Consider the following 27,820-nt stretch of genomic DNA (forward strand, 5'->3'; position numbering starts at 1 on the left):
CTCAAGTTGCAAATTGATGCAGTCTCTATATAGCTTGAGACAAGCCTAGAAAATGGTATGAGAAGTTGTCCTAATTGTGCTTTGTTAAGAGACAGGTTGAATCATTCGCTATATTATTGGTTTATGTTGATGATCATATAGTTTTAGTTGGGCATGATTCATAGAATGGCATTAAGGATCTTGGCATCCTTAAGTTCTTTCGTAAATGTTGGCTGATTAGTTAGCCAAGCTTATGGCTGATTAGAAAATTGGAGAAATAACAAAACTAACGTAAAGAAAAAAATACAATAATAGCTTCTTTTTTTGTAACAGCTATTCTCTTTAATACCAAAAAAACAAAACTATGGGCTGGACCATGATCCGGGCCTTCTTGTTCACTGACCTCTGGGCCCGGAAAGTGATTTTTATTGCAGTTCACCCTACCAAAAAAAAAGCATCCCAAGATTTTGAAAAGGGTAAATAGCCAACTCGGTCCCTGAATGTGTCAACCGCCTTCAACTTCGTCCCTGAACTTCTAAAATGCCTCTCGTAGTCCTTGAATGTGGCAAAAGTCATTCACACTAGTCCCCGAGTTAAAAAAAGTAGACGGACGTTAACGGAATGCTGACGTAGATTTTTTTTTGTTAAGGCCGAAGCTTATGTGGCATTTGAATGTTGAGAAAGTTTTAAAGTCTTCAATTTAGTCCCTATAGTTCAAAAACAAATTCTTTCTCCCCCACCACCATCACCCTCTTTTCCTCCCACCTTCCTCCCCAACCGTCCACCTACTCCACGACCACCACTCTAAACTCAGAAATTTAACCCTCTTCCAGAATCATTCCCACAAATTTGGGCACCAATACTGCACATTTTCCGATCAATTGAACTAAAAATGTGATATTGTAAGTCCTTCACCTCCCTGTAATTCACCTTAAACTCTTCTAAATTCCTAACATCCTGCATCAACAGTACCAAATGTATTCAAAATTTCAAATTCATATTCCAAATTCCATAACAATGAAGCTTCATCCGTCAAACAAAATCCAGTGAACCACAAATAAAAATTGAAGTTCAGCAGCCAAAATTAGCTATTTCGAATGAAAACCTACCCTAAAATACCCAGAAAGAGGAAGGGAAAAAAAGTAGGTACATTTACAAGACATGAAATAAAATAGAAATGGAGAAGAAATCACAGATTAACCGAGAACACAAATCAATTGCCAGATTGAAAGAGAGACAGAGGATGAGGGAATCAGGGTGGGTTTGCTTTCAGAGATTGAAGAGAATTTCCGTCTGAGAACGTTGCTGACTGACAAAACTAAATGGTCAGATTGAAAGATTCAATTGTGGAGCGAGATAAAGGAACCCAGATCCAGAAAATGGAAAGAGGTATAAAGGGTTACATAAAAATCAAATCTTGAGAATAAAGAGTAAGTGGGTGGTGTTGGGGATAGAACATGTGTCATCGGAGGTTTGAGAAGTGGAGATCGGTGGTGGTTTGATACTTTGATTTGAAGACAATACACATTTCCTTTTTTTTTTCTTTAACATCTTTGAAAATTTGGGGTTTCTTGGCTTATGGTTTTTCAGTTGGGATTTTAGAGTGGTGGTGGTGGGGTGGGTGGACGGTTGGGGAGGAAGGTGGGAGGAAGAGAGGGTGATAGTGGTGGGGAGAGGTAGAGGAAGATGGGGAGAGAAATTTTTTTTTTAAACTATAGGGACTAAATTGAAGATTTAATGTTTTGATCAAATCACTTTTCTTACGTGGAATTTCCAAGTGGAAAATAAACATGACAAGTCAGCCTCTCCGTAAACGTCTGTTAAGTTTTTTAACGTCAGGGACTAACTTGAATGCATTTTGCCACATTCAGGGATTACGGAAGGCATTTTAAAAGTTTAGGGACCAAATTGAAGGCGGTTAACACATTCAGGGACCAAGTTGGCTATTTACCCTTTTGAAAAACAATAGAAGCACCCCAAGAGAATATCATTTCCATTTCCAGGATCACGAAGGTCGTGTGCTTTGGATTTTCATTAAACACAAGTTACACACCCTTTCATATTGACGCCAACATATTAAAATTCTGCTTATTTAATCCACGCTAAATTAAAGGTGACTAATTATAATTGTTTCATATTTCAAAAAAAAAATTTATAATTGTTTCATTATTACATTGAAATATAGTAAATCACATTTACTTTAGAGATAACGCCAAAACAAACATGCATAATTGAGAAGGCGCACTAACACAATATACTGTCTTTTAGTCATACTGAACCAAATGCATCCCCCATACCCTTATTCAATTCTTGCGAGTAATTACAAGGAAATCTGCACCTTTTTAGTTCTTCACGTTCTTCCCACTTTCCGAATACATTGCAATTTCTTTTCTAAAACTTGTATTCGATCTAGCTAGCTATTAGACAAGTTGTTCAAAAACTCTATCTCACCAATTAAAACTTAACACTTCTCCTTTAAGGATAACGATATGAAGATAATTATGCCAATTTTTTTAACTGGTGGGACTTACATTGAAACTGGAACTATGAACAAAGGATATGGATCCCTCCCTCACACATTCATGAGCTTTGTGATCATAATTTGGTAATTAACTAAGTCAAATAAAATTAAGAATAATGGTAAACAATTACATGAAGTGAATCAAAGGAATATTCAGACAAGACAAGAAGAAAAAGGGGATGATTGAAAATCAATATAGATACCAAGGACTGCTCTGTAAATTTACTAGACCAGCTTACAAAGATGCTTTTCCCCATCACACTCAGTAAAAAAAATGTGAAAAAAATAGAAACACTCAGATCCACTTTTCAATTTTTACTCTTTTTTTTCCTCCCCAAATCAACAAAAATGGCATCAAGAAAATTATAGAGTCTTCAATTACCGTCACCGATCAACCGCTGCAAAATGCAGCTCACCTAGCTAATTAAGCAATAGCATGTACAGGACCTGGAGTCACTAGATTCGAACCTGGTGTCGGTGTTCTCGTAGGCGGTGCCGCCACGCTCGGAGGATTCGGAGCGGCAGTGTCCGGCGGTGGAGGCGGAGGAGACGGCAGCAGAGATGGTGACGGCGGTGAAGGCGGCGGCGGAGATGGGTCGGACTGAGCCGGAGTCGGAGGAGGAGGGGGAGGGTTTGGATTTTCCACCGGTGGGGTGGTGGCGGCGGTGGGAGGAGCTGGCGGCGGCGGAGGGGTTGGGTTGTCAGGGAGAAAAGGGGAGCTCGGTGGGTTGAAATCTGGGGTTGGGATCAAGGTTGCCGGAGAAGAAGAGCTGCAAGAGCCGTCGGAGCATTTGGCGGTGTTGTTGTTATGGTGGCGGCGATGCAGGATCCCAAATCCCAAGAGGAGACCGAAAACAACGAGCACGGTGACAATGAAGATGAAGATCTTTGTAGCTTTCCCCACGTAGCACATGTTTGCTTTCTCAGCTTTTTCCTCTGAACTTGTTGTTGTTGTTGTTCTGCTGCAGTAAGAGAGTGATGGTGGGGGCTTTTGTCTGTCCTTGTAATGAACTTGGTTTTTCTTTATCTAGTACAGCTGCTACTCTTTCTCCAATTCCTATCTGTTCTATTTTGTTTAGCAGAAATGGGTGTGGGTCTTGTGGGTTCTTTTTCGTCTTTTTCTCATGGCGTTTTCAGGATGGGAAGAGAGAGTGAGTGAGTGAGTGAGTCTGAGTGTGTTGTGTGTGAGATTGTCAATGGATTGGCTTATAAATATGGGTAGAGAATGAGGGAGTTAAATGGATTGTGGACTCTTAAATGTGAGCATGTGAAGAGCAATTAGGCACTAGAAAAAAGTGGAATTGTCAATGCTATATATGAACCAATGTCAAGGACGCTTTCATCTTTATGAATTACTCTCTCCATTTTTATCATATGAATCAAATTGGAGATGTACAATGGTGGTGTTGGTAGTGCGGTGCGATTTCACGATGACATTTTAGTTCTTGGCTATGCTAGTCACATTAATGTTACCGATAGTCTATGTGATGAGTTGTAAGCACTTCTATATACATACGCGGCTTAATTCAGTTTTTGGTCTCTATCCTTTGTCATAAATATGGTTTTAGTCCCTCGCCGGAGTAAAGGTGGGGATTGGTCCCCAGTTTTTTGTAAAATAGTTGGCTTTGGTCCTTCCGGTCGGTTGGGTCAACGTCGGAACTCCGCCAGCTGATGTGACCCTTGCCATGTCCATTAATGAAGTCCATGTGGCTTTTTTTCCATTTAAATTCTAAAAAAAATATAATTAAAACCCTTAATTAAGTCGTTCATTTAATTTAAAAAAAAAAATCATTTTTCATCTTCTGGATTCATCCACACATCTCTCATCATCATCATCTTTCATCTTTCATCTTTCACCATCATCAACATCCTCCCCCTCTTCGTTCAACCTCCCCCCTCTCCCCCTGGGTTTCGATCTGCCTCAGCTTGGTGGTGTTTCTAGGTTCGTCGTTCTTTTTTCTTTCAGATCTGCGATGTGGGTATGGTAGCGGTGGGTTGGGGTTATGGGTTTTGGGGGGTGGGAGTTTCGATGGTCATGGTGGGTGGGAATTATGGGTATGGTGGATATGGGTTGCGGTGGGTAGAGAAAAGGGGGCCAGATCTGGAGGAGGAGGAAGAAGTTTTTCGTGGGTTTGCTTCTTCTTCCCTTCGATTTGGAGGAGGAGGGATTCGGCGGTTGGTGGTGGTGGAGAGAAAGGGGAGATTAGAGGTGTGTGGTTTCAGCTCATCACTTTCTGAGTGGTCTACCCAAACTTTACTCTGTTTGGAAGGTCTGTGAATATTACTTGTTTACAATTTATGCACTGTGTTTTTGTTGTTGGTTGCTGTTAGTCGAAGGGTGGTTCTAAGCACCTTGCTGGGTAGTCGTGAAATGGGATGGCTGGAACATTGTTGTCTGTTGTTAAAGCAAGGGAAGGTTTTCAGATTCTTGTGGAACATACTGCTTGTGCGGGTGCATTGCTGGAATAATGCAGCATTGATGGGTTTTGTGGGCAACATTTACAAATTGTAAATTCATCTCTTTTCATGGTTAGAGCTTAGATTCTTGTATCATTGTGTTGAAAGATTATTAGATGGGTAATTGTTTCCTGTGGAATTTTGATGGATTTTAAGTTCTGGTAGAGGAAGAGGAGGAAGAAGAGGCTGGGAGAATATGGGGTTTTGTTTTTGAAAAATCTGATTTTTTTTAAACCAGACATATCTGGGTTGAAGAAGAAGATGAATAAGAAGATAGATTTTTTTTGAATTAATTAAGAAGGAAGTTAATTAGTGAGTAATTAGTGAGGGTTAATGGTGTTTTAATTTTATTTTTTAAAATGAAAAAGAAAAAAAAGTCATCTGAACCTCCTTAATTGACGTGGCAATGCCACATCAGTTAACGGAGCTCCGACGTTGACTCAACCGACCGGAAGGACCAAAGGCAACTATTTTGCAAAAAAAGTGAGGACCAATGCCCACATTTGCTCCGGCGAGGGACTAAAGCCACATTCATGACAAAGGCTAGGGACCAAAAACTTGATTAAGCCTATATAGGCTAAATGTTAGTTGGCAATACATATTTTGGTAAATTGAGTTTTTTTCCTTCTAGTTCTAAGCATGTTTTAGGCTTATAACGTTTTTCATCTAGAATTTTACCATTATGCATCTATTATTAGTTGGATTAAGAAGTCTCTTTAATATGATTAGTCATGTTTTCCCATCATTTTGTTTTGCGAGAGTAATGCAATTGCAAATTTTTTGTCAAAGTTTAACTTGGTGCCTGTACTTCATTTTCATTGACGGTTTGAGACATTCTTTCGAATGGTCTTTCCTTTGTTTTCGGCAAATTCCTTAGGTACAATGTTTCTTAGGTGGTAATTTTTTGTTTTTATATTTGTTTCTTGTATCAAGTAAAATCTATATATATATGTAAAGCATACTTGTGTTTTTGCATGCAATTAATGTATTAAACCATAAAAGCTCACATACTTTTATATTAAATACATTAAAAAATGAAAAATTTAATAAACTAAAAACTGAAAAAAATTGTATTATAAAAACCTATTCAACTACTTATATTAAATAACAACATTCATAGACTTAAAATTGACTTGAGCTTTGCATTTGACAAATTTAAAAAATAAAAATAAAAAATAAAATAATATTTATTAATAAATAATTTAGATAATCTATCTATATATATTATATATATATATGTAAAGCACACTTGTGTTTTTGCATGCAATTAATGTTTTAAACCATAAAAGCTTACATACCTTTATATTAAATACATTAAAAAATGAAAAAATTAATAAACTAAAAACTGAAAAAAAAATTGTATTATAAAAACCTATTCAACTACTTATATTAAATAACAACATTCATAGACTTAAAATTGACTTGAGCTTTGCATTTGACAAATTTAAAAAATCAAAATAATATTTATTAATAAATAATTTAGATAAAATACTTTTAAAATAAAAAAGTTTCTATCAATATATATCTATCTATATTGTACTTGGGGCTCTTATTTCCCAAAGTAATTATATATATATATATATTTAGTTTTTTCAAAAAAAAAATATCAATCTATCTATATCTATATATATTAGTAAAGCTCACTTGAGCTAAGTATTAAGTACAAATACACATGAGAACCTACATACATTAGTAAAAAAACTGGTGTTTTAATGAGATAGCTTAGTGAGTGAATGAACGGGTAGTGGAAACTTGTGCACTAATAATTTCAGTTTTAAACTTAATAAATATCAAATGTATAAGCAAAAGAGTAACATTCATGTCAAAAGTGTAACAGGCCACAAAGTTATATCTGCAAATGGTTTTAGCACAGTACCTTAAATTAAAATCAAATTTAATGTTAATTTTAAACTAATATCAATTTAGTCCAAGAAAAAAAAACTATTAACAATAAAGCATACTTCCGCCAAAATTAATCTTGATATGCAATGGTCTTAGTTTGCTGTCCAATTTTCTGCAAGAATATATATCTATTTTTCTTAAACTGGCAAACTCTTAGAATTCCTTAACATAGTAACTCCGAAGAAAAACTAACATTAAATTAAAAATAGTGGCATGATGGCAATACCAGTGTCAAAAACTGAATAAAATTGTTAATGTCAAGAGGCTATTCAACTATCTACATTAAATAAATAAAAAATGAAATGTATTATATTGAACCATGCATATATTATATCTCTATATAAACAAACCGGTGAAATCACTCACAAACTCAAATTATTCATATTTCTTAGACTTCAGCTGCTGGTGAGAAAAAATGACAATTGTCTCTAACTACTTCAACAAGTATGTCATTTTCAATTATTTTAGTTAATTTCAAAATTGTTTTTTTAAATTACTCATTCTTATTTCTTTATTGCAGGAGAAAGATCATCAACAACAACAAGAAACACACATTACTTAGTGATATATCCCCGTTGCAGATGATTGGAAAATAAAACTGTGAGTTTCACATATATGGTAATTAACTAAAGAATTCTTCTCATTCAATTGAAATCATACAAATATATCATCATTTCTATATTTATATGACACAAAACAGTAACAAAGTGTGAGCCACATAAATTTATATACTGCACTAGAAAGATAAGTGTAAAATGTAGTACTCACTATATTCTTGATAAGAAATAAGAATCTTTCACTCCTCAATATTGTCATATTATGGAAAAAAAAATAGCAACTTAATCATTCAAAGGGAACAAATGACGTCCATCCTGGAATTAGATAGAATCTATTTTTATGTTCGTGAAAGTGATTTTAAAAGAATTCATATGCCACCAGCAATGGTAAACAACACATCAATCTTGATAAAAAAAAATTAGCACAACTGATAACATCACTGCAATGACTAAATCAATATTAGAAAAAAAATAGTAGACTACCACGTTCATTTCAATACTAATCTAATTAAGTAATTAAATTTCTTTTATATAAAAAAAAAACTACTCTCATTTCAATCTCAATAGAAATCTACCTATTTTTTCTTCCGATGAAGCAAAAAAAAAAAAATCTACCTGTTTGATCCTTTTTTCCCTTATTAGAGAAAGAAAGTGTGAGAATATCATAACTCAATTATATTTAATTATACATATATTCTAAATCTTCTTCTAAATAATAACTTTCTTACCTTTCTACAAATTTAAATATTATAATTAAAAAATACAAATTAAAAACGAACCCGTGCAACGCACGGGTTTAATTTCTAGTTTGAAGATATTACTAACTTGAAATTTGTGATCCCAATCCAATATTACTACCTTGAAATTTGTGATCCTTATACTATGAATGGCAAGTATAGTTGCAAATCTGGTTACAAGTTGTTACAAGTTTTGACTCATGAGGATGCTCCTTCCTCATCTCGTGCTGTCACGTTGCCACCTCCCTTGTGGAAAAAAAATTGGAGAACAGATGCGTTGCCTCGTTGCAAAGAATTGGCTTGGAGAGCTATCAAAGGAGTTCTACCGGTGAGGCATAGCTTGAGGGTCTGTGGAGTGGATTTAGATGATGTTTGCCCTTTTTGTAGTTCAGAGCCCGAAACTTCTGATCATGTTCTGGTTCGTTGACCAGCGGTGCGACCGCTTTGGTTTGCATCTCCCCTGGCCGTGCGCGTGGATCAGTTTTCGTCCATGTTGGAGCTGGTTATCGCTTTCCTATCGACGGCGGAAGAAGAGCATATAACCGTGTTTCAAACCTGGGTTTATGCTCTTTGGGAGGCTCGGAATTCCCAGGTGTTTGATAGCATTCATGTTCGCATGGAGAGGCTTCTTCAGCGAGTTGCTGGTCTGTGTGCAGCGCCTTAACCAGGTCCAGCGCCAATGGTTCGGGATCAGAGGAGCCTTGCTTCATCATGGTCAAGGTCGCGACAAGGGATGTCGAAGGTAAATTTGGATGCCTCATATCGTGAGGGTGAGGGAGCTACCTACGGCATGGTGGTGCGGAATCATTTGGGTGAGGTCCTTGCAGCAGCAGCTTCGCATCCTACACCAGCTATGTCTGCGTTGTTGGCGGAAGCTCAAGGCTTGTGGTGGGCTATGGTGATGGCGAGGGAGCTTGGCTTTATGACCGTGTGCCTGGAGACGGATAGCTTACAGGTCTTTAATGCTTGGAATTGGTCCTCAGGTCGTAGTTCTTATTTGGATTCTTTTGTAGCAGATTATCATCGTTTAGTTTCTCAATTTCATTCTGTTTCTATTTCTTTTGAACGCCGTAGTGGCAATGCGGTTGCGGATTATCTAGCTCATCACGCTTCCTCTTTTCCGAGGGTTATCTGGTTAGAGGAAGTACCTAACGAGGTTTTACCGCTTGTGGACTCTGATGTATTGGCTTCTATGCCTAGTTCTACTTAATCTATTTATGAGTTGAATTTCAAAAAAAAAAAAACTACAATAACTACATTAGTAACATTGCTGGTTTTAACCCCATATTTTGACCCTAAGCATGAGCCATTTTCTAGCCATTATAATAATAGTTTAAAAACAAGATTCTCTTACCTTTGGCAACTTTTTTAATGTTAAAGTTTTATCATGGCAATGAATAGTATTTTCTGGTGATACTACACATCAAATTCAATGGGCCAAATAAATTGTATCTTTATATGGTAGTATGGTGGATATTATTGTTTGGTTTATTTAATTTTCATTTCCTACATAACATTCCTCTTCGCTTTGTCAGGGAACTCTTGACCGCAAAAGAGAAATGGTTCATCTACATATAAAATTGGATTGGCCATTATCACTTATCAGGGTAAAATAAGGGGGTCCATTGCACATGATGAAGGAATCTACCATGGACGAGGATGAATCACACAGGTTAAATTGAGCCGTTAAAAGGGGAGAGGATGGTCAATTATCATAGGGTGTCGTGCCTGACAGATATGCATGTCTGCCACGTCAACGTTGGTGATTGGGTTCTCCGGCTCTGCTACTCAGCTGCTTGCTATAGTAGCCAACATGACCCTTACATCATGTAAAAATGAAAATTTCAATGACCGATCTTACAATACAAATTAGATAAAAAGGATAAGAACAAAATATGTTCACTCAAATTTACATCAAGCTTAATATATGAAGTAAAAAGAATTTAATGGTAATGTAATATCACTCTAAACATTTTTTACATAGACATACAATAATGTGTTATCAAATTAGAAAATAAGCTTTTAACTTAAGAGTGCAGCTATATGACACGAGAAACACAGGCACGACTGAGCACGATGGGTATAAATAACCAATTAGATTTAGTTCTAATATTGGAGAGGAAAGAGAAAATCAGTTTGGTAATCTGAAAACAACTGGATCGTACCATTCGACGAAGGATTCTCGTGCTTTATAGTATTTTCCTTAACTTAATTAAAATAAAAAAGAACATAAATGTTTTGATAGTGACGTTGAGTATGACAATTTCGTAGCACAACCTCTCTTTTAAGGCCGACTTGAATTTTGAAACGTGCATGCTCTAGACTGTACATATAAATTTTGTCATTAAATTTTGTCACCCTATTAACTGTAGGAGTTTTGTTATTTTTCCTTTTTTTTGTGTTCTCTCAAGTAAGGTAAATAAATTAGAAATCTACTAAAAGACTCTTGATAGGATTTTTTTCGTAAACAAACATTCGCATCCATGAAGATAATGTCAATGAAGTCTAGTTGGTCAGGTTGCTTTGTGTTCAGTACTCTCCACGGTCGTAGTACTCTAACAATGATCTTCCAGTCTTTTCTTGAACCTCTGATTTTGGAGATAGCATCGATGTTGGAATTCATCATGTATCTCTTCTCAAGTCACTGATACGGTAAAGGAGAAAATGTTGTTTTACTTTGAAGAAACACTCTATCCGTGGTTATATTTATAATAAGTCGTATAATAGTTTTCCAAACTAAATGACTGATTGATTGCTAAAGTCAAAAGGAGTATATTCTGATTGTAAAATCACTGTTTTTAATTTTAGGTAACAGTTTTTGTAATTTCTGAGTTATTTAAGGTAACGTTTTTAATAACCATTTTTTTGAATTTATGAGTTATTTAAAAAAAAATTATTAAATTGTTTTAAGTTTAACCAATTAAATATTTAAACTTTCGATAACCTTTTAAAAATATAGCAATTAATTTTTATAACACAATATCTTATATTTAAAATTCGGTTACCTTTTTAAACTATATATTTTAAAAAATTATAATTATTATTTTTTATATCGGAAGTATAATTTTTGAGTTATTTAAGGTAACATTTTTATCACAATTTTTTAGAATTTCTGAGTTTTTTTTTTTTTTGATTTCTGAGGTATTTATTTAATGTAACATTTCACATGTAAATATCACATTAATTTAGCATTCAAGATTAAGCTTTATTTTGTCTTTATTTAATTCTAGGTTTTTACTTTACAAATAAGAAATTTATTAACATGCTAGATTTAGGAGTCTGATATTGAATTAAATTTTGAAAATGTAATTATTAGTATTAAATGATGCATTGATATAGTGCTTAATTTCAATGAAATTCAAAATTTGAATGTAGTATAAATAGTTTTTTGGCCTCCAATTAAAAACTGTTATAATTAGTATTATAGTCCTAATATTCAATTCGTATTATAGTCCTAATATTCAATCCAGCACAAGTAGTCGTCTACCCTAGTGTTCATAATAATCAGAACATATATACAAAAGTGATCAATAATATATACATCAAATATTTAAAGAAAAACAAAAGGGGTAATATGAATAAAAATAAAGTTATAAAGTTTTACACAATCAATCATGTTAGGCTTGACTCTCAAATTCCCCAACAGAGTCGCCATCTGTCGCAACTGGGGACGACGCATAAAAAGTTTTTTAAATCGAAAGAGTCGCAACCAATTTATTAAGGGAAATTGGAACCTTTGAAATAAAGAGAAAACTTGGTCTGCGTCAGAGTTCTGAACTCGGGAGTCATTTACGCATGGGGAAGGTATTAGCACCCCACGACGTTCGTAAAACGGTTACCTCTGATTGATTGTGCCAAATTAAATAACTTCAAAATTAAATAACTATATAGATATTCATTTTACCCAAAAAAGAAGATTTAAATTTTGATATCCTATGATTTAATATTTACAAATGAGAGAAAATAATTGTTTATATAGAATCCTAAGGTTTTCTATTTTTTAGTGTCTGTCAGGAATTAAATCCCGGCCTACGTATTCTCTGTGAGGAGACGTCAAGGCTACGTAGTTCTTACATAATATAAATTGATTTAAAATGATTTTTTGAATGAGATATGGATTTTTTTGTGATTTTAAAAGAAGATATTTTTTGTATTTTTAAGATTTTGTATGTTTTTTTGGATTTTGATTTTTAGGATAAATGAAAACATATTTCTGACTTTTCTTTTGATAAAAACGCACACACGCACACATGTAACAGAAACCTAATAATAATAAGATATTTATACATTAAAACATGGGCTTCACAGCCCAACACACACAGACCTAAATTCCTATGAGTAAAACACACACAGCAATGGAGAGAAAGCTACGGTGGATTCCATGGGTGCATCATGTTACTCTCGCGCCTCTTTCTTTTCCTTTCCAGAAACTCTATTTTCCCCTTCTGTTACAAACATATTCAATGAGATGGAGGCAAGGAAGATGAAGGTTAAGGTTTTGTGGTGGCTAAGGTGGTTCATATGTTGTTGCTGCCATGGTTAAGGGTTGCTGGGAAAAGTGTGATGGAGATGAAAGGGTTATTGAAATTGAGGTGGAAAATTGTATTCCTCTATTCTCTTCTGGTTTCTTTTTTTCTCTGTGTATCTCCCTCCTTTTATAGACTCCAACCTTTGCTTGCAAGCTGCTTAGTCATGGTGATGGGCAATTTGCTGAGCATCTAATCAAAGTACTGCCTGCAAATAAAATCAACTATTTCGGCTCCCCATCCCCTGCTTTTTGTACTGCATCATATTGTCCACTGTCCTAGCTACAGAGTCCTTCACCATGAAGGAATTCCTTTTTCCTTTTTCTTTCTTTATTTCTAGTCACTTACGTGACTTTCTTTACTTCTTCTTTTTTTTTTTTCTTACATTTAAACAACTCATCTTAATAACAAGGTAATTTGTATTTTTTTTGTTCTTTTTTAACAACTAAAAACAAATATTAATAGTAATAATAATTATAATAATACTAATATTAATAATATAATTTACATTAATAAATGAAGGATAAAATTGGGTGCTGACAACAGTCAATCCATAAATTTACTTTCGCGTGCAAGTAACCGTTTGTCTCTAACGACATCATCGTTCTCATGGTCCATAGCCTACTCTAGCACTATAGCCCAGTATATTAATCAAGAGTTGATGTTTAGGATTCGATCACCCCATATCAAATAACATTTAATCCATGTCATCATAATCTCAATAACAAAATTAGCAACAAATCAACCAGCCAACAATTAGATAGTAAGAAACAAGAAAAATCCATCGAAACCCCCAAAATAGGGTTTGGCTGTGGCCTCATTAGGCCTAGAGTTTTCCAAAAAATTTGATCTTGATTGATCAAGTTTCTCAGGCCAAAATCCAACAAGGTTTCATCGTAAAAATACCATCACATATTCATACCTAGTGCATGTTATAGCACACAATTCAGATCTAGGCAAAATAGTGAAAATACAACTTTTGACATGTGATTATCATGGAATCATAGCATCACGTAAGGAGCATGAAAAAAACAGAAACTTCACATAATAATCATGCATAAAGAAAGTTTCCCATCATACAAATAACCCTGCATGGTATAACTCACCCAAAATCACATCTTTTTCACATAAAATCATGGTATTTTCAACATGAAGGAGAGGATGAAAGATGAAGTGGTTGATCATTGCTCCCACCTTGCTCGAGTTCTCCCTCTTCCCTTAATCTTATTCACCAACTTTCTCTTCTTCCCTTGCTTCCCTCTCTCTCACGCAACTCTCTCTCTATCTCACAGCCTCTATCTCTTTCTTCCCTCTCAAATTTTCTTTCTTCTCTTTACTGAAGTTCTAAGGAGAAAGCAGTAGAAGGTTTGCTCTCCAATCAGTTTTGTGAAAAAAAACAACGCTTTCTCCAAACCCTCAACACACTCGGCGACACACTCTTAAGATTAGAGTTATTTTCTTTTTCTTATTTTCTAACCCAAGCCCAAACCCAACTCATTAATAATATTAATTACTAATTAAAGAAAATCAAAGCAAAAACCAAAACCCCCAATCCTCATAGGTGGCCGGCGGCCACACCCAAAACTACGGATTCCAAAACCCTTTTCTTTCCATCACATGTTTAGTTGCAAAAATAAATAAATGCATTACCTTTTTAAAATAAATCTGAATGTACAATAATTATAAAAGGTATAAACCCCATCTTATAAAAAAACAAACCCAAACCTTTAAAATGTAAAAATAAAATTCGGAATAAACAAACCCTGCAGCAAAATAGTAAGAAAACTGGACAGCTTGACCTCTGCTCACTAAAACGTGAATAACTCGAGCTACAGAGGTTGGAATGACATGAAGTCAAAGGGAGAATTTAGATAACAGAGAGAGCTACAATTATTATGAAGTAAGTTTCGTCATATTAGGTCGTTAAGACTACTCTAAAAATCATTCAAAGTCACGTAATATTCTCAAGCAACTCAATCTTTACATTTAAACAAAAACAAATCAAAAAGAGATCTTTTCTTATATCTTTCTCTTCAAAATTCGGCCATCACTACCTTGGCCTCCAAGCAACACACAAAACACCTTATTTTTGAGGCCCATAACCCCATAAAATAATTACCCTCACACCCAAATATTACTATTCCATAAAAATACTAATATTTTCACACATTTTATGAAAATTCCACACGCATATCATCCAAGAAATTCATTAATCACTAAAAATCCACACTTCATTATTTATTTAAAATAAATAGTAATAATCATAAAAATAGGGTCTTACAGGTGGCATGCACGACCTTCGCCGGTCACAGGTTTGGCATCCACTTAGGGTAAGCCCCAGAGTTAGTTTTTACTGTTTTTTATTATTAGCCTGTAGTAGTTACCTTTAGTTTCTGATCAGTTTTTCAACTGAAGGCAGATGGACAGGGGTGAGGCGGATTATTACTTGAGTCCTCCAACGTTGGATAATTCTCTGCGACCCAACTGGCAAACAGTTGTTGTTCGCTTTGATGTCTGCATACCATTTCTAATTGAGCATTTTGTAAGTAGGAATACCTATGGTCCGGTGGAGTTCCTCATTAATAGAAGGGTGAGTCAAGCAACTTATTCGGAGCTTCAATTTTCTATCATTACTCCTTAGCTGAAAGTTGGGCCTATCACAACATTGCATGGTCAAACCGTGTGTGTGCTGGGCTATGACTGCCCCAGCAAAGCTGATAATCCTGGTCTATTTCTCTATACTTTTCTTAAACTTCTTTTTTTTGGTATCCCCTCACAGTACTTAGCAACATATACTGCCAGTGTTTGAGAAGAAAGTACTCAAAGATCCACTATGATGAGGGTCGGTTAGGTCTATGTGAATTTGGCTGATAGGTCTCTGTTATATACTAGAGAAGACAGTGCCATGTTAGGAAAGTTTAAGACACTAAGCAGATAATATAAGATCACTATGGTCCATAATATTTAATATTTTCATTTTAAAGAATCGCATGGCTTTTGCACAAATAGAAGCAAACTCCTTTTCACTTGGACTAGTAAGCGTTAGTTTCTGAGTGGGATGCCCTTACCTCTTTACTTTTGTTTTCTTTAGCCATAATACTATTTACAGGATAGTACCATGTTAGCAAAGGGAAAGACAAAAATGTCAGATTATATGCACTCTCTTACTAACATGTGAGGGTTGAAATCTGATCTAACTTCTTTGGGCTAATCAGAGTTGCGATGGATGAGGCTGTGTTGTGTTTGGTTTTATGCTTCTTTTGTCCTGTTATGATTGATTCTGAGCATGCATTTTTTTTTTTTGTTTCGTTCTTTATCAATCTATTGGATAAGAAAATCACCTGAAGTGGGCAATCAAGAGTCAACTTGCTCACTTTAGAAGCAAATTCACTCTTCAGGTGTTCAATTTGGTTGATTATGAATCCGTGTTTATATTTGATGTGTGCACAATGCAATACATTCGTAATCACTGGTCATTTGAGTTGTTAGTGATTATTGCTTTGATCTCTTACTTTGTGTATTCTTTTATGTCTGTTTTCAAATTGTAATAGCTATCAGAGAATTTATGTTGGCATTTTCCTGTATCAAAATTTGAGTTATTTGAGTTTTCTAATGTCACATCAACTGTATTTTTGTCTGATGTTTTAACCATGTTCCCCTGCATTGTTTTATGAAATTCTCCCATTCAGGCTGGAAAAACTTTGGACATCAAGAGCCTTTTGAATCTCACTTGCCTGGCGGTTGCATCGAGAAACTTTGGACCTATGTAGTAGTTCTTGCTGCTGATTTTGTTGTCTTTGACTTTGTTCCTAGACTAGTTGTCAAATAGATTTTTTGGATTTCTATTGAAGAATGGATTATTCCCTTTTCATTAATGGGTTAAGGATCTGTAGAAGAATTGGTTGGTATCTTAGCACACTATTAGTGTTGTTGCTTACAATTTTTCAATCTTTGCTTCTTTGGGGGCTAGCATCTTCCATTCTTCGTATTATAGTCGCATGGCATTGTTTGATCGATGTAGTTATCTTCATCTAGTGGCATTGTTTGGTTGATGTAGTTATTTTCATCTTGGTGAAAATGTTTTAGATTGAGGTGGAAATCTCTTAAATTGATGGAGAAGTTGCTTGTGAGTTGTGACAACCCTTATTATTTGTTCTCGTTTAAACCTTAAAGGCCAAGGAGACTGAGAAAGTAATAAAGTTTTAATATTATACTGAGTAAAAATGAGCAAGCATTACATATCGAGAATCCCCATTATATAGTTGGCTGATCCCAGACCCTAAATAACAATTCTGTGATCCAGAGTGGTCTTTCTGTTGGCTATGTGGGTAGGTCATTGTCCAGCCTTGATTTGTCTCTAGTTTCCTCAATGTGGACCAGGCCATTTTCAAGGGAGGGCGTAATTCAAGGAACTTGTGCGACCTGCTTTGGTTTTTCGACGAAACACAACTCCCCAAGTCTTGTGGGTTGTGGCTAAAGGTTAGATGTAAATGTAGTTTCTTAAAAAAAACACAAATGGTACATTTTCAAAAGTTATTTATTGATCTAGTATAACTTTCTTTTTTAATTTACCAATTTAGAATGTGATTGTCTAAATGACCAATGTGAACATAATTTTGTGAGCTCTAGCACTTTTCCACAATCATTTACTTTTTTTATATTAAAATTGAGCCAAGTCACCTAATCCACATACCCATGGTGGGTTGAGCCGGGTTATAGGCTCATTATAAAAGTGAGCTCACTTGTGGGTTAGTCTGATTGATTCACTTTAAGAGATCTAATCGTTAGGATGAGTTTGATGGCTCATTTGTGGTTAGTCTAACTGAATTCACTTTGAGAGACTTAAACATGGGGATGAGTTTGATGTGCAAATATCCCTCAAACCAACCTCGAATTCGTCCTAGTAATTATTAAATCATTTAAATTGTAACAATAGTTAAATAATCATAATTGACTCATATATTTTACTAAAATTATGATTTAAAACGAAAAAGAGCAACGTCCACTCGCGTCGCGTGTCACGTTCGTTCCTTATTCGCTCGCTCGCTCCATAATCTAGATTCGTAAAGTGAACTCAAACCACCGCAACTAATTACGGTTATTCATTCTCTCTTCATTTTCTGTTATTCGATTCTCTCAATATTCTCAGATAGATTTTCTCATTACATGCAAACAGAGCCTAGTTGTAAACGTGATTAGCAGCTAATTACTGGCGTTAATCTTGGTGTGTGCAGCACAGAAGCACAAGGAAAACGAAGACGACAATGTCGACGTTTCATCTTCAAGAAAGGTATTTTCAACAGGGAATTACAGCATGGAATGGAGGAGGAGGATCCACAGCTATACGTGCAGAGAGAGCAAGGAAGCCAAAAGCCTCCTTCTTCAAATTGGATCCCAAACACGTCAAGAACCACCACAAAAATCAAAATCATCGCGCTGCAGCTGCTGTGTGTTCCGCATTGTTCAAATCTGCAGTTGCTGAACCACAAGTGAGTAATAGTCATTGATTCATTGTTAATTAGTTACTGTATCAATATCATAATCATGAAGAAGAAGGTGTGAGTAGTTTTGAACTTTGATATGAATTGAATTGAATGTATGGTTCATCGTTCTTGCACGTGTTTCGTTCTTCTTTTTCCGTTTTCATTTTGTTTCTTTCTGCATATTCTCCACTCGTTGTGCAAGTATTTTAGTTCAGTTCTATCTTTTTGCGTTTTCTTGTGACCAAACGAAGTTGAATTGACCATAATGACCCTAACTCATCGTCTTCCCCTTTCTTTGTAATCATGTAGTAGTACTATTTTGTTTGGTTTCTTGGACTGGACGTGAGTGAGTGAGTGAGTGAGTGAAATGAATGAGAAGATGAGGTGTTTGAGTTTTTGTGTGGTCCACGCTTGCTTTCAGGTTTTATTTAGTAGAAATGGTTCTTCCTGATCGACTTTAGAACTCAATTTTTTTATATATATTGAATTCTTTTCATTTTATTATATGAAAATTTTGAGTAATGATTTTTCCTCAAAGGGAACTACATTTTTAATTTTATTTTAAAAATAAATGCTTAAATAAAAATAGTTCCAAAATTAGATAAAAGCATTAAATTCCCAACCATCATATGAATTTTCCGGCTCGAACATGATTGCCTCCGAAAGAAGAAACCTGACTCAAACCAAAAAAATAAAAATTATGGTTACCAAATTGCGGACAACTGCGGGTAGATGCGGCCGCAATTACATTTGGAAATCCAATTTGAACTCAAGCCTCTAATTTATTTCTTGCTGTCATCTTAAGATCTCTTTTGTAGTCAATAAATTATATTACTTTTGTCAGGAAAACAACATTATGCAGCAGTTTGCCTTGTACACTACACTTTAAAAACTTTTTTATTTCTTTCTGAAAGGGCACATGATTCAGTTAAATTAGTTGGTTTTAGTTAAAATTTGATATTGCTGTTTTTCCTGTCATTCAAGTTTGTTGCTTGAGTAAATGGTTTGGTTAAAATTACTTATTCCTGTTTTTTTCCTGTTATTTGTGTTAGGTACTTGAGTTGAGTCTATACCAAAAAAAAAATGATACTAGAGTTGAGTTCTCATTAGTCATTACTGAAACTAGTGTGTTTTTCTTTATAAGCACTGAAACTAGTGTGTATATGCATCTATATAGCACATTTCTTCTCTCAATTCCTTTCCTGTTTCGTTCCTCTAAGTTCAAAATTGACCAAAGTACCAAGCTAGTAAAAGCATGTAGTAGCATCTCCAGTTTCACCCTTCCTGACAGTATAATTGAAATTATGGTCATAAAATGCAGGCAACAATCTATACAGCAGAAGATCCAATGCTAGCAAATTATGTACCAGTATATGTGATGCTCCAAGTATGTAATAAACCTTAAACTTCTGTCCACCTAACATACCTATGCAACATATGAATGTGTTGTGTTACATTTTAAAAATGCTTTGGTGTTTCTACCAGCTAGGAGTTATCTCAAATGACAATGTCTTACAAGACCGGTACGGACTTGAGAAACAGCTGAGGGAGCTACACGCCGCAGGCGTTGATGGGGTTATGGTTGATGTCTGGTGGGGTATTGTAGAATCAGAGGGGCCTCAGCAGTATGATTGGTCTGCTTACAGGGACTTGTTTCAGCTGGTTCAAGATTGCAAATTGAAGTTGCAAGTTATCATGTCATTTCACCAATGTGGAGGGAATGTTGGAGATTCTGTTTTTATCCCATTACCCAAATGGGTGCTTGAAGTTGGGGATTCAAACCCTGATATCTTCTACACCAATCGCTCAGGTATCAGGAACAAGGAATGTCTGTCACTTGGTGTGGACGACATACCTCTTTTTCATGGAAGAACTCCTATACAGGTCAGCTTCTTTAAATTTTTTATTTCATATATGTTCTCGCTATTTCTGAAATACAATTCTACATGTTAGTTTCTCAAAGCTCAAGTTTAACCAAGTCCTATCTAATATACACACAGTTTGGTTGGTCATATAATGAAAGAAGCCTATTTTGGTTGGTCATTCTGGCTACTGATTGAAGAGATCAACAATAGCTAACTTCCCAGTTCCTCTAGACTAAAGGCAGTGATTGTTAATGTTCATATGTTTACTTGGTGTTAGCATTGGCTGTTTGGTGCAGATGTATGGTGACTATATGAGGAGTTTCAGAGAGAATATGGCAGATTTTTTAGAATCTGAGCTCATGATAGACATTGAAGTAGGACTTGGCCCTGCGGGAGAACTCAGATATCCTTCTTACTCATATTGTACAGGGTGGAAATTTCCTGGTATAGGAGAGTTTCAGGTGAGTAAAGACTTTTTTGCTGTAACAACTTATCCATAGGACCATATAATATTGGGTTAATATCACTTGAAACAAATATGGTTAAGCTTGATGAGGCTTTTCAATTCTCAAACTTCTTCTGTAATCTTGCAGTGTTATGACAAATATCTTGAAGCTCAATTCAAAGGGGCTGTAGCTGCGCTAGGCCATCCTGAATGGGAGCTGCCTGATAATGCTGGGGAATGCAATTCTACACCTGAATCTACTGAATTTTTCAGATCACAAGGAACCTACCTAACAGACCAGGGGATTATCTTTCTTACATGGTATTCCAGCATATTGGTGATGCACGGTGATGCGATCATGGATGAAGCTAACAAAGCATTTGTAGGCTGCAAAGTGAAGTTAGCGGCAAAAGTAAGATCATAAATATATATATGGTAAATTTGCAAGCACCTTTGTTTTTGTTGCATCAATCTGCTGACAGTTTCCTATAAAAACAGGTTTCTGGAATCCACTGGTGGTACAGAACAGAAAACCATGCTGCAGAGCTCACTGCAGGATACTACAACTTAAATTATAGAGACGGATACCGTCCGATAGCAAGGATGCTCAACCGACATGGTGCAATTCTAAATTTTACATGCCTTGAGATGAGAAATTGTGAGCAAGTTGAAGAAGCCAAAAGCGGTCCCCAGGAACTTGTTCAGCAGGTTATTCATTTCAACAACTTAAATTAAAACCCTATCTGATATACTCTCTACCAAATTGAAGATGTCAGTTATTATCATTTGTTTATTCTCATGCAGGTCCTAAGTACAGGCTGGAGGGAGAACCTTGAAGTTGCAGGAGAAAATGCACTTCCGCGGTATGATCGCGAAGCTTACAACCAAATCCTTCTGAATGCTAGACCAAATGGTGTGAACAGACATAGCCCTCCAAAACTGAGGATGTATGGCGTGACATACCTTCGTTTGACAGATGAGCTATTCCAGGAAACAAATTTTCAATTATTCAAAACATTTGTGAGAAGGATGCATGCTAATCAGGTTTGCACTTGCCTTTAATTAAAGACTATGATGATATTTTCATACTTTTAATGTTTGAAGCTTAGTAATGAAAGGTTACCCCCAAAATGCATTTGTTTGTAGGATTACTGTTCAGACCCTGAGAGATACTGTCATTACACGTTTCCTATGCAGCGATCAAAACCGTATCTGGGGACTCTTACTCACGGAACCGAACCAGTGCTGCAGCCATATCCATGGAATAATGAAACAGATATGAGCATTGAAGGTCCTGGTTTCTTTGCTGATATTGTAGCATTTATCTGGCGTATTTTTTGTAATAAAAAAAGAAACTAGGAAGGTAAATAGTTTCATATATTTGGCTCCTACATAGAGGCTGCTGCTGCTGCTGCGCCTTCCCTTTGTAGTTTGTACAAAAGCTCCTTATCACACTATACAGTCTATACTGGCCGATTTTACATGTGAATGTGATCTTTATGTCTATAAAAGTCTACAATTCAGCACAGCTTTTGCAAACTGAACCAAATAATGGTAATGAATGGTGATAGTATAAATTAATTTTTCATTGCAACTAAGTAAGTGCTAAATGACAGGAACATAAAAAGTTTAGACAAACTTGTAATCTATCCATGGTTGATCGAGAAAATTAGAGACTAGCATGATAAGATTCATAAAGTAGAAGCAACGGATAAGAATCGCTTTTCCCAGCTTTACTTTATGGCCCAAACAAGTTCAGAGGAAGTAAGGTTGAAAAAGGGGAAAATATTTGTGAAAAAACTGAAATGTGGAGATGCGGGGTATCGATCCCCGTACCTCTCGCATGCTAAGCGAGCGCTCTACCATCTGAGCTACATCCCCATGTTGATATGTTTTCGTTATACAAATATATTATTGTTTTCTACCAAAATATTCTATATTTTATATTGTTTTGTTTATATGCTATATTTCCAAACCAAAATCGATGTTTCAACAAAACAAATTTCTTGACGTTATAATTATATCAATTGCATGAATTGGTTCCTTTTCTGGTCTCCCACACGTTAAATTTGATTGGTTCTTCGCCTTCCGTTGCAACATCATCAGTTTAATCACATAGCAAATCATACGTTACTCTACCCGAATCAAATTTTGGATTATTCTGAAACATTTGGATTTGCCTCATACCATTCTGATTCTGCGTTTGTAAAATTGAGAGAGAGTTCCAATTTTTGTTGACAAGTTGAACAATTAGCAAATGTGGATATTGTTATAGGCTTAGTGACAATTATTTGAAAGCTAATTAATGGCTCTTTGATAAGGTGGTGCATGCATGTGTTGGTGAATTAGAAGGATTTTCAAGTTCAATGAGATGAAAAGGGGATCATGCATTTTTGTTGGTGAATTTACAAGGAATGGAATTGACAAGACCTAGTTATGCCGTTGTTCTTGTAATTCTTCTTTGTGCCTTGGCTGAAAGGGGCTCAGATGGGAAGAGATGGAAAGCTGAGGAATTTTATACAGATCATGCTGCTTTCTCATCTTCCCTTCATCTCGACAGAAAAAAGGTATCTAATTCATGATTTTGATCAGTATTCCAAATGCATATGGAATAGACTGCTATAAATTTATCAAAATGGTTCTTTTTTTGTTTATTTTTATTTTTATAGTTTGACTGCTTTTATTCTTCTGCTTAGTGATGTACAAGTTATTGTTGTCTAGGTTGCAGAGAAACTGCTTTAAACAATGTATAGCAGAGAAGGTCTAGGATCAATTCAGTGTGAATTATTCAAGTCTACTATAATTTATCAAATAACTATTTTTGATACATAAATGGTCATTAACAACCAATTTTATCGTGAGCTCAAAAAATTAAATGAGGTTCTTGAGCACCTTGATCTAACAAAAACATGCCTAGCTAGGAACAATCTGTAGTGAAGAACACCTTGAACTTGCCCAGTTATGTGCCTCTCTGGAAATCCTTCTACAATTGATTCTAAAGTCGAAATCAGTTATAGTGTGAAGCATTTGTGCGTAGTTTCTATGTGTCATAATTGATTTTGAGAAAAACGAATTTGATCATAACATCCAATATGTCGCTTTCGTTATCACTTTGTTGTCTGCTGAATTGCATTCATTGAATTGTTTGACATAGGCAGAGCAGGTGTGGAAACATTGCAGGAAAGAATTGATAGAGAGGAATAATGATAGTAAAGATTTTGACTTGCATCTATTGGATGAAAGTGGTGACTTGCATCTATTGGCAGATATATCAACTCTTTCAATAGAAAATGATATAAATGAAGCAGCTAAATATCTGCCACCCCATATGAAGCAATACTTTTTGGATTGCATGAGAAACAAGAATCCTCCTACTCCTGTTTCAGAAGAGCAGAGAAATAGGCTGAAGAAGCATTATATGTCACTCTTTGGTTTAGCAAGTGGTCATAGATATTTGCTCTCCGAGACACCACCATCAGGTTCTAATTTTGTTCCATCATCACCAGCAGCCAATTCTCCACCTCCAAGTCCAAAGCTTCCGTATGACCCACTCATTCAAGACTTTTTTGTGCCATCTCCACCACCTCCTCCTTCTCCACCAGTTGATCCCCAGCATGATAATAACAAACAAAAGAAAGCACTTATTATTGCTGCTGCTGCATCAGGACTTATAATCTTAATAGGCTTGCTCCTCTGCTATTTTGAGGTCAGGAGGAGGAAAAGAGTTGACAAAGGTGACAGGGATTTACTCATAGTAAGCTCAAGTGATTTGTCTAATGGTATGTCTATGTCTAGTTTTTCGATATTAACCTATTGAGGCAGTGTAACATCAAAGTTTAAAAGGGTCCTTCTTTCCTTTTATTTCAGGTTCAGAAAAGTCTGTTGGTTTGGAAAATTCTGATATGCAAGAAGCTGGGATTAACTATGGAAAGAACCCTACTCTTGTTAGGAATTTGTCCATTAAGTCTGAAGACCGCAATGCCTCAATGGATGAGATAACATCATCAGATGACAAGGGACAAGTACAGTTGTCAATATTAAAACCTCCTCCGGGAAGATCAGCCCCGGAGCCTCCACGACCGCCACCGCCACCTGGTCCTAGGCCTCAGCCTCCACCTCCTCCAAAAGTAGCTCAGCCCCCACCTCCTCCAAAAGTAGCTCAGCCTCCACCTGCTCCTCCCAAACCAGTGGCAGGGAGATATCAACCTTCACCTTTAGGACCACTACGTTCTGGTGAGGGTGCTGAATCCGATGCTCCAAAACCGAAACTGAAGCCATTTTTCTGGGATAAGGTTGCTGCAAATCCTGATCAAGCAATGGTCTGGCATGAGATCAGAGCAGGGTCATTCCAGTAAGAATACTTAAGCCTATCAGAATCAATGCTTCCATTCAAAATCAGAAAAATGTACATTTATGATTGCTAATTTTTATGACAACATCCCAGGTTCAGTGAAGAAAAGATAGAATCCTTATTTGGCTGTGCCAACCAGAACAGAAATGAAAGAAGAAAAGAATCTCCATTTGTGGAATCTTCTGTTCAGTACATTCAGATTATTGACCCCAAGAAAGCACAAAATTTATCAATTCTTTTACGTGCTTTAAATGTGACACCAGAAGTAGTTATTGACGCCCTAAAAGAAGGTAACTCTGTGAGTGTGGGTGTGTTTATCTAGGGATACCAAGGAAGGACATTTTAATCCAAAGTATAAGGAATTCGTGACTAACAATGATAGTGTAGCTCCAGTTAAGTTGAATTTTCTCTGTAAGTGTATAGTTATTAGTTTCTGTTGAGATTTTGAACTCATTTCATGTCATTTAGTATTATATGATGCTGTTCGTTAGACATATGTGTGTTCATGACACCAAGAATTAGTGCTTTGTTCTTTCTTCTATCTGTACTGAGGAGTGAGGACATTGTAAACTCTTGCCCTGATTACGGTTTGGTGAATGCGTTAGGGCTTACATTTTGTACATTGAACTATGAAACGAAAGGAATTCTAAATTTTTGCAATTATGGTTCTGCTTCACCAATTTTCGCATTCAAAAAAATGAAAAATCAAAGGCAACTATAAATTTTTAGCATGTTTCTAGATTATTATTTGCATATCAGTGTGAATTACTTGCAATATGTTGATTGTATCAGGTAGTGAGATTCCTGTTGAGCTCATCCAGACATTATTGAAGATGGCGCCAACGACAGACGAGGAACAGAAGCTAAGGTTATTCACGGGCGACCTCTCTCAACTTGGGCCTGCAGAGAGGTTTCTCAAGGCCTTGGTTGATATTCCATTAGCTTTCAAACGTCTTGAATCTCTATTGTTCATGTTTACACTTCCAGAAGAGGCCTCAAGCATTAAGGAGTGTTTTTCAACATTAGAGGTGCGAGTGAGATTCGACAAATTTTCTTTTTTGTTTTCAATTCCAATCTAAATTGCATGCTATCCAACTCTTTTTGCAAGTGAAAATGGAAGGAGTAGTAGGGAAGTGAATTTGGTTCTCATTTTTGTGGTTGTTGCATCTAATTTTATTGGCAGGTTTCTTTCAACAAACTAAGAAAAAGCAGGCTCTTCCTAAAGCTATTAGAAGCAGTTCTCAAGACTGGAAACCGCATGAATGATGGCACCTACCGCGGTGGTGCTCACGCATTTAGGCTCGACACACTTTTGAAACTTGCAGATGTAAAAGGAACAGACGGCAAGACCACACTACTGCACTTTGTGGTTCAGGAGATTATACTTTATGAGGGCAAAAGAGCTGTGAGAACAGCAAAAGCAAGTGGAAGCCATTCAGGTATCAAAACTGAGGATTTCATTGAGGATTCAAATGGAGAATCAGAAGAGGACTATCGCAGCCTTGGCCTTCAGGTTGTTTCAGGTCTAAGTAGTGAACTTGAAGATGTGAAAAAAGCAGCAGTTATAGATGGTGATGCACTAACAGCTGCAGTGTTGAAACTTAGTCATTTATTAGCAAAAAATGAAGACTTGCTGAATACTGATCTGAAGAATCTCCAAGAAGAGAGTGAGTTCCAACATTCCCTTACAAGTTTTGTGGAGAAAGCAAAAGCTGATGTGTCATGTCTGATAGAGGAGGAGAAGAGGATAATGGCTGAGGTTAAGAGCACAGCAGATTATTTCCATGGGAATGCAGGGAAAGATGAAGGGTTGCGTTTGTTTGTGATTGTTCGCGATTTCTTGATAATGTTGGACAAGGTATGCAAAGAGGTGAAAGACACAACAATGAAGACGAGGAAGGCTTCTGCCAAGAAAGAGGCTTCATCTGTGTCATCCTCACCAGAGACTAGTCATCATTCACCTTCTGATATGCATAAGCGACTGTTTCCGGCCATTGCAGAACGGAGAGTGCATGACTTTAGTTCAGATGATGATGATGATTGGAGCTTACAGACGTAGCTTTCCTATGAAGTTATGCAAGTGTGACTTGAGAGCTTACTATTCTACTTCATCAAGTGGCAGGTGTACGTTGCTGCCTACAATGACAAGGAAATGAAGCCCCTCTAACTTGTTGAAATGTATCTGCTACAATGCTGCTAAAGAGTGACTCTTGATCAAAGGAAGTTACCTGATGTCTGCTATGATGTTCCTCATCATAGTGTGAGCAGCAAGTGGGTGCTCTTTCCAACCTATCTCGCGATGAAAATCAAGATTCAACCAAGATTGCATCTTAGGTAACACGGATCAAGGTTGTAACCAACCTCCCCTACAGCTACATACAAGTGCTTATAGGGAAGGAGAGAGATTGATTTGTTGTTTGTTTATTTTACGCCCCCACTGATTGGATAGATGTGGTTTTGATAGGTACCCATAGTTAGTTAGTAGTTTAGTTAGTTAGTAGTTTAGTTAGTTAGTTTGAGAGAGTTAGTTGAGAGTGATAGAGAATGTTACAAATATGAGAGACTTAGACTAATAACATCTTTGGGATCATCATTGTCGGGAATTAGGAGAAATGCTGAGACTCTCGAATTACACAACAACCATTGTAGTTTCTATTGTTGAATAACATCAGTTTTCTTCTTCTTATTGGTTGATTTTTATCAGATTTTGGATGAGTTAATGTTGAAACGTTTAAGTCAATGGGAAAGTGTGACAGTTCCTCTGATTGGGGTAGTTTTTAAGATTCATCTCTATATAGTCATTATATTAAGTCAGCATTCTTCATCCTGTAATCTTTTTTGGAAGGTTTACTATAGATGTTACCAATTGTTACTCATCAAAATTATATATACATATTTGATGATCATTGCCAGTGAGTTATATACAGATAGAGTTAATAAGCCAATCTTGTAGAATACAATCAGATAGAAGAGATTCACTCCCCCCCCCGTCCCAAA

General features: G+C 36.1%; 3 protein-coding genes and 1 non-coding gene across 4 annotated transcripts; 2 read left to right on the forward strand and 2 right to left on the reverse strand.

Annotated features, from left to right (window-relative positions):
- Positions 1 to 2,666: 2,666 nt before the first annotated feature.
- LOC130748932 (uncharacterized) lies at positions 2,667 to 3,906 on the reverse strand. The gene has a single exon (XM_057602181.1). It carries the CDS (start codon positions 3,411 to 3,413, stop codon positions 2,925 to 2,927), a length of 489 nt encoding a protein of 162 aa, XP_057458164.1. The 5' UTR covers positions 3,414 to 3,906; the 3' UTR covers positions 2,667 to 2,924.
- Positions 3,907 to 17,485: 13,579 nt separating this feature from the next.
- Positions 17,486 to 21,955, forward strand: LOC130742420 (beta-amylase-like). The gene is made up of 9 exons (XM_057594524.1): positions 17,486 to 17,776; positions 17,914 to 18,168; positions 19,484 to 19,549; positions 19,648 to 20,046; positions 20,324 to 20,488; positions 20,621 to 20,884; positions 20,971 to 21,180; positions 21,277 to 21,516; positions 21,619 to 21,955. The coding sequence occupies exons 2-9, from the start codon at positions 17,944 to 17,946 to the stop codon at positions 21,829 to 21,831; spliced, it is 1,782 nt and encodes a 593-aa protein (XP_057450507.1). The 5' UTR covers positions 17,486 to 17,776; positions 17,914 to 17,943; the 3' UTR covers positions 21,832 to 21,955.
- Positions 21,956 to 22,280: 325 nt separating this feature from the next.
- TRNAA-AGC (transfer RNA alanine (anticodon AGC)) lies at positions 22,281 to 22,353 on the reverse strand. Its single transcript has one exon. It is a non-coding gene; the product is annotated as a tRNA-Ala (tRNA).
- Positions 22,354 to 22,886: 533 nt separating this feature from the next.
- Positions 22,887 to 27,486, forward strand: LOC130743876 (formin-like protein 3). Its single transcript, XM_057596097.1, has 6 exons — positions 22,887 to 23,039; positions 23,627 to 24,251; positions 24,340 to 24,823; positions 24,917 to 25,113; positions 25,616 to 25,851; positions 26,007 to 27,486. Exons 1-6 carry the CDS (start codon positions 22,887 to 22,889, stop codon positions 26,880 to 26,882), a joined length of 2,571 nt encoding a protein of 856 aa, XP_057452080.1. The 3' UTR covers positions 26,883 to 27,486.
- Positions 27,487 to 27,820: the final 334 nt, after the last annotated feature.

Source organism: Lotus japonicus, chromosome 3 (assembly GCF_012489685.1).
Source record: "Lotus japonicus ecotype B-129 chromosome 3, LjGifu_v1.2".
NCBI classification, from domain to species: domain Eukaryota; kingdom Viridiplantae; phylum Streptophyta; class Magnoliopsida; order Fabales; family Fabaceae; genus Lotus; species Lotus japonicus.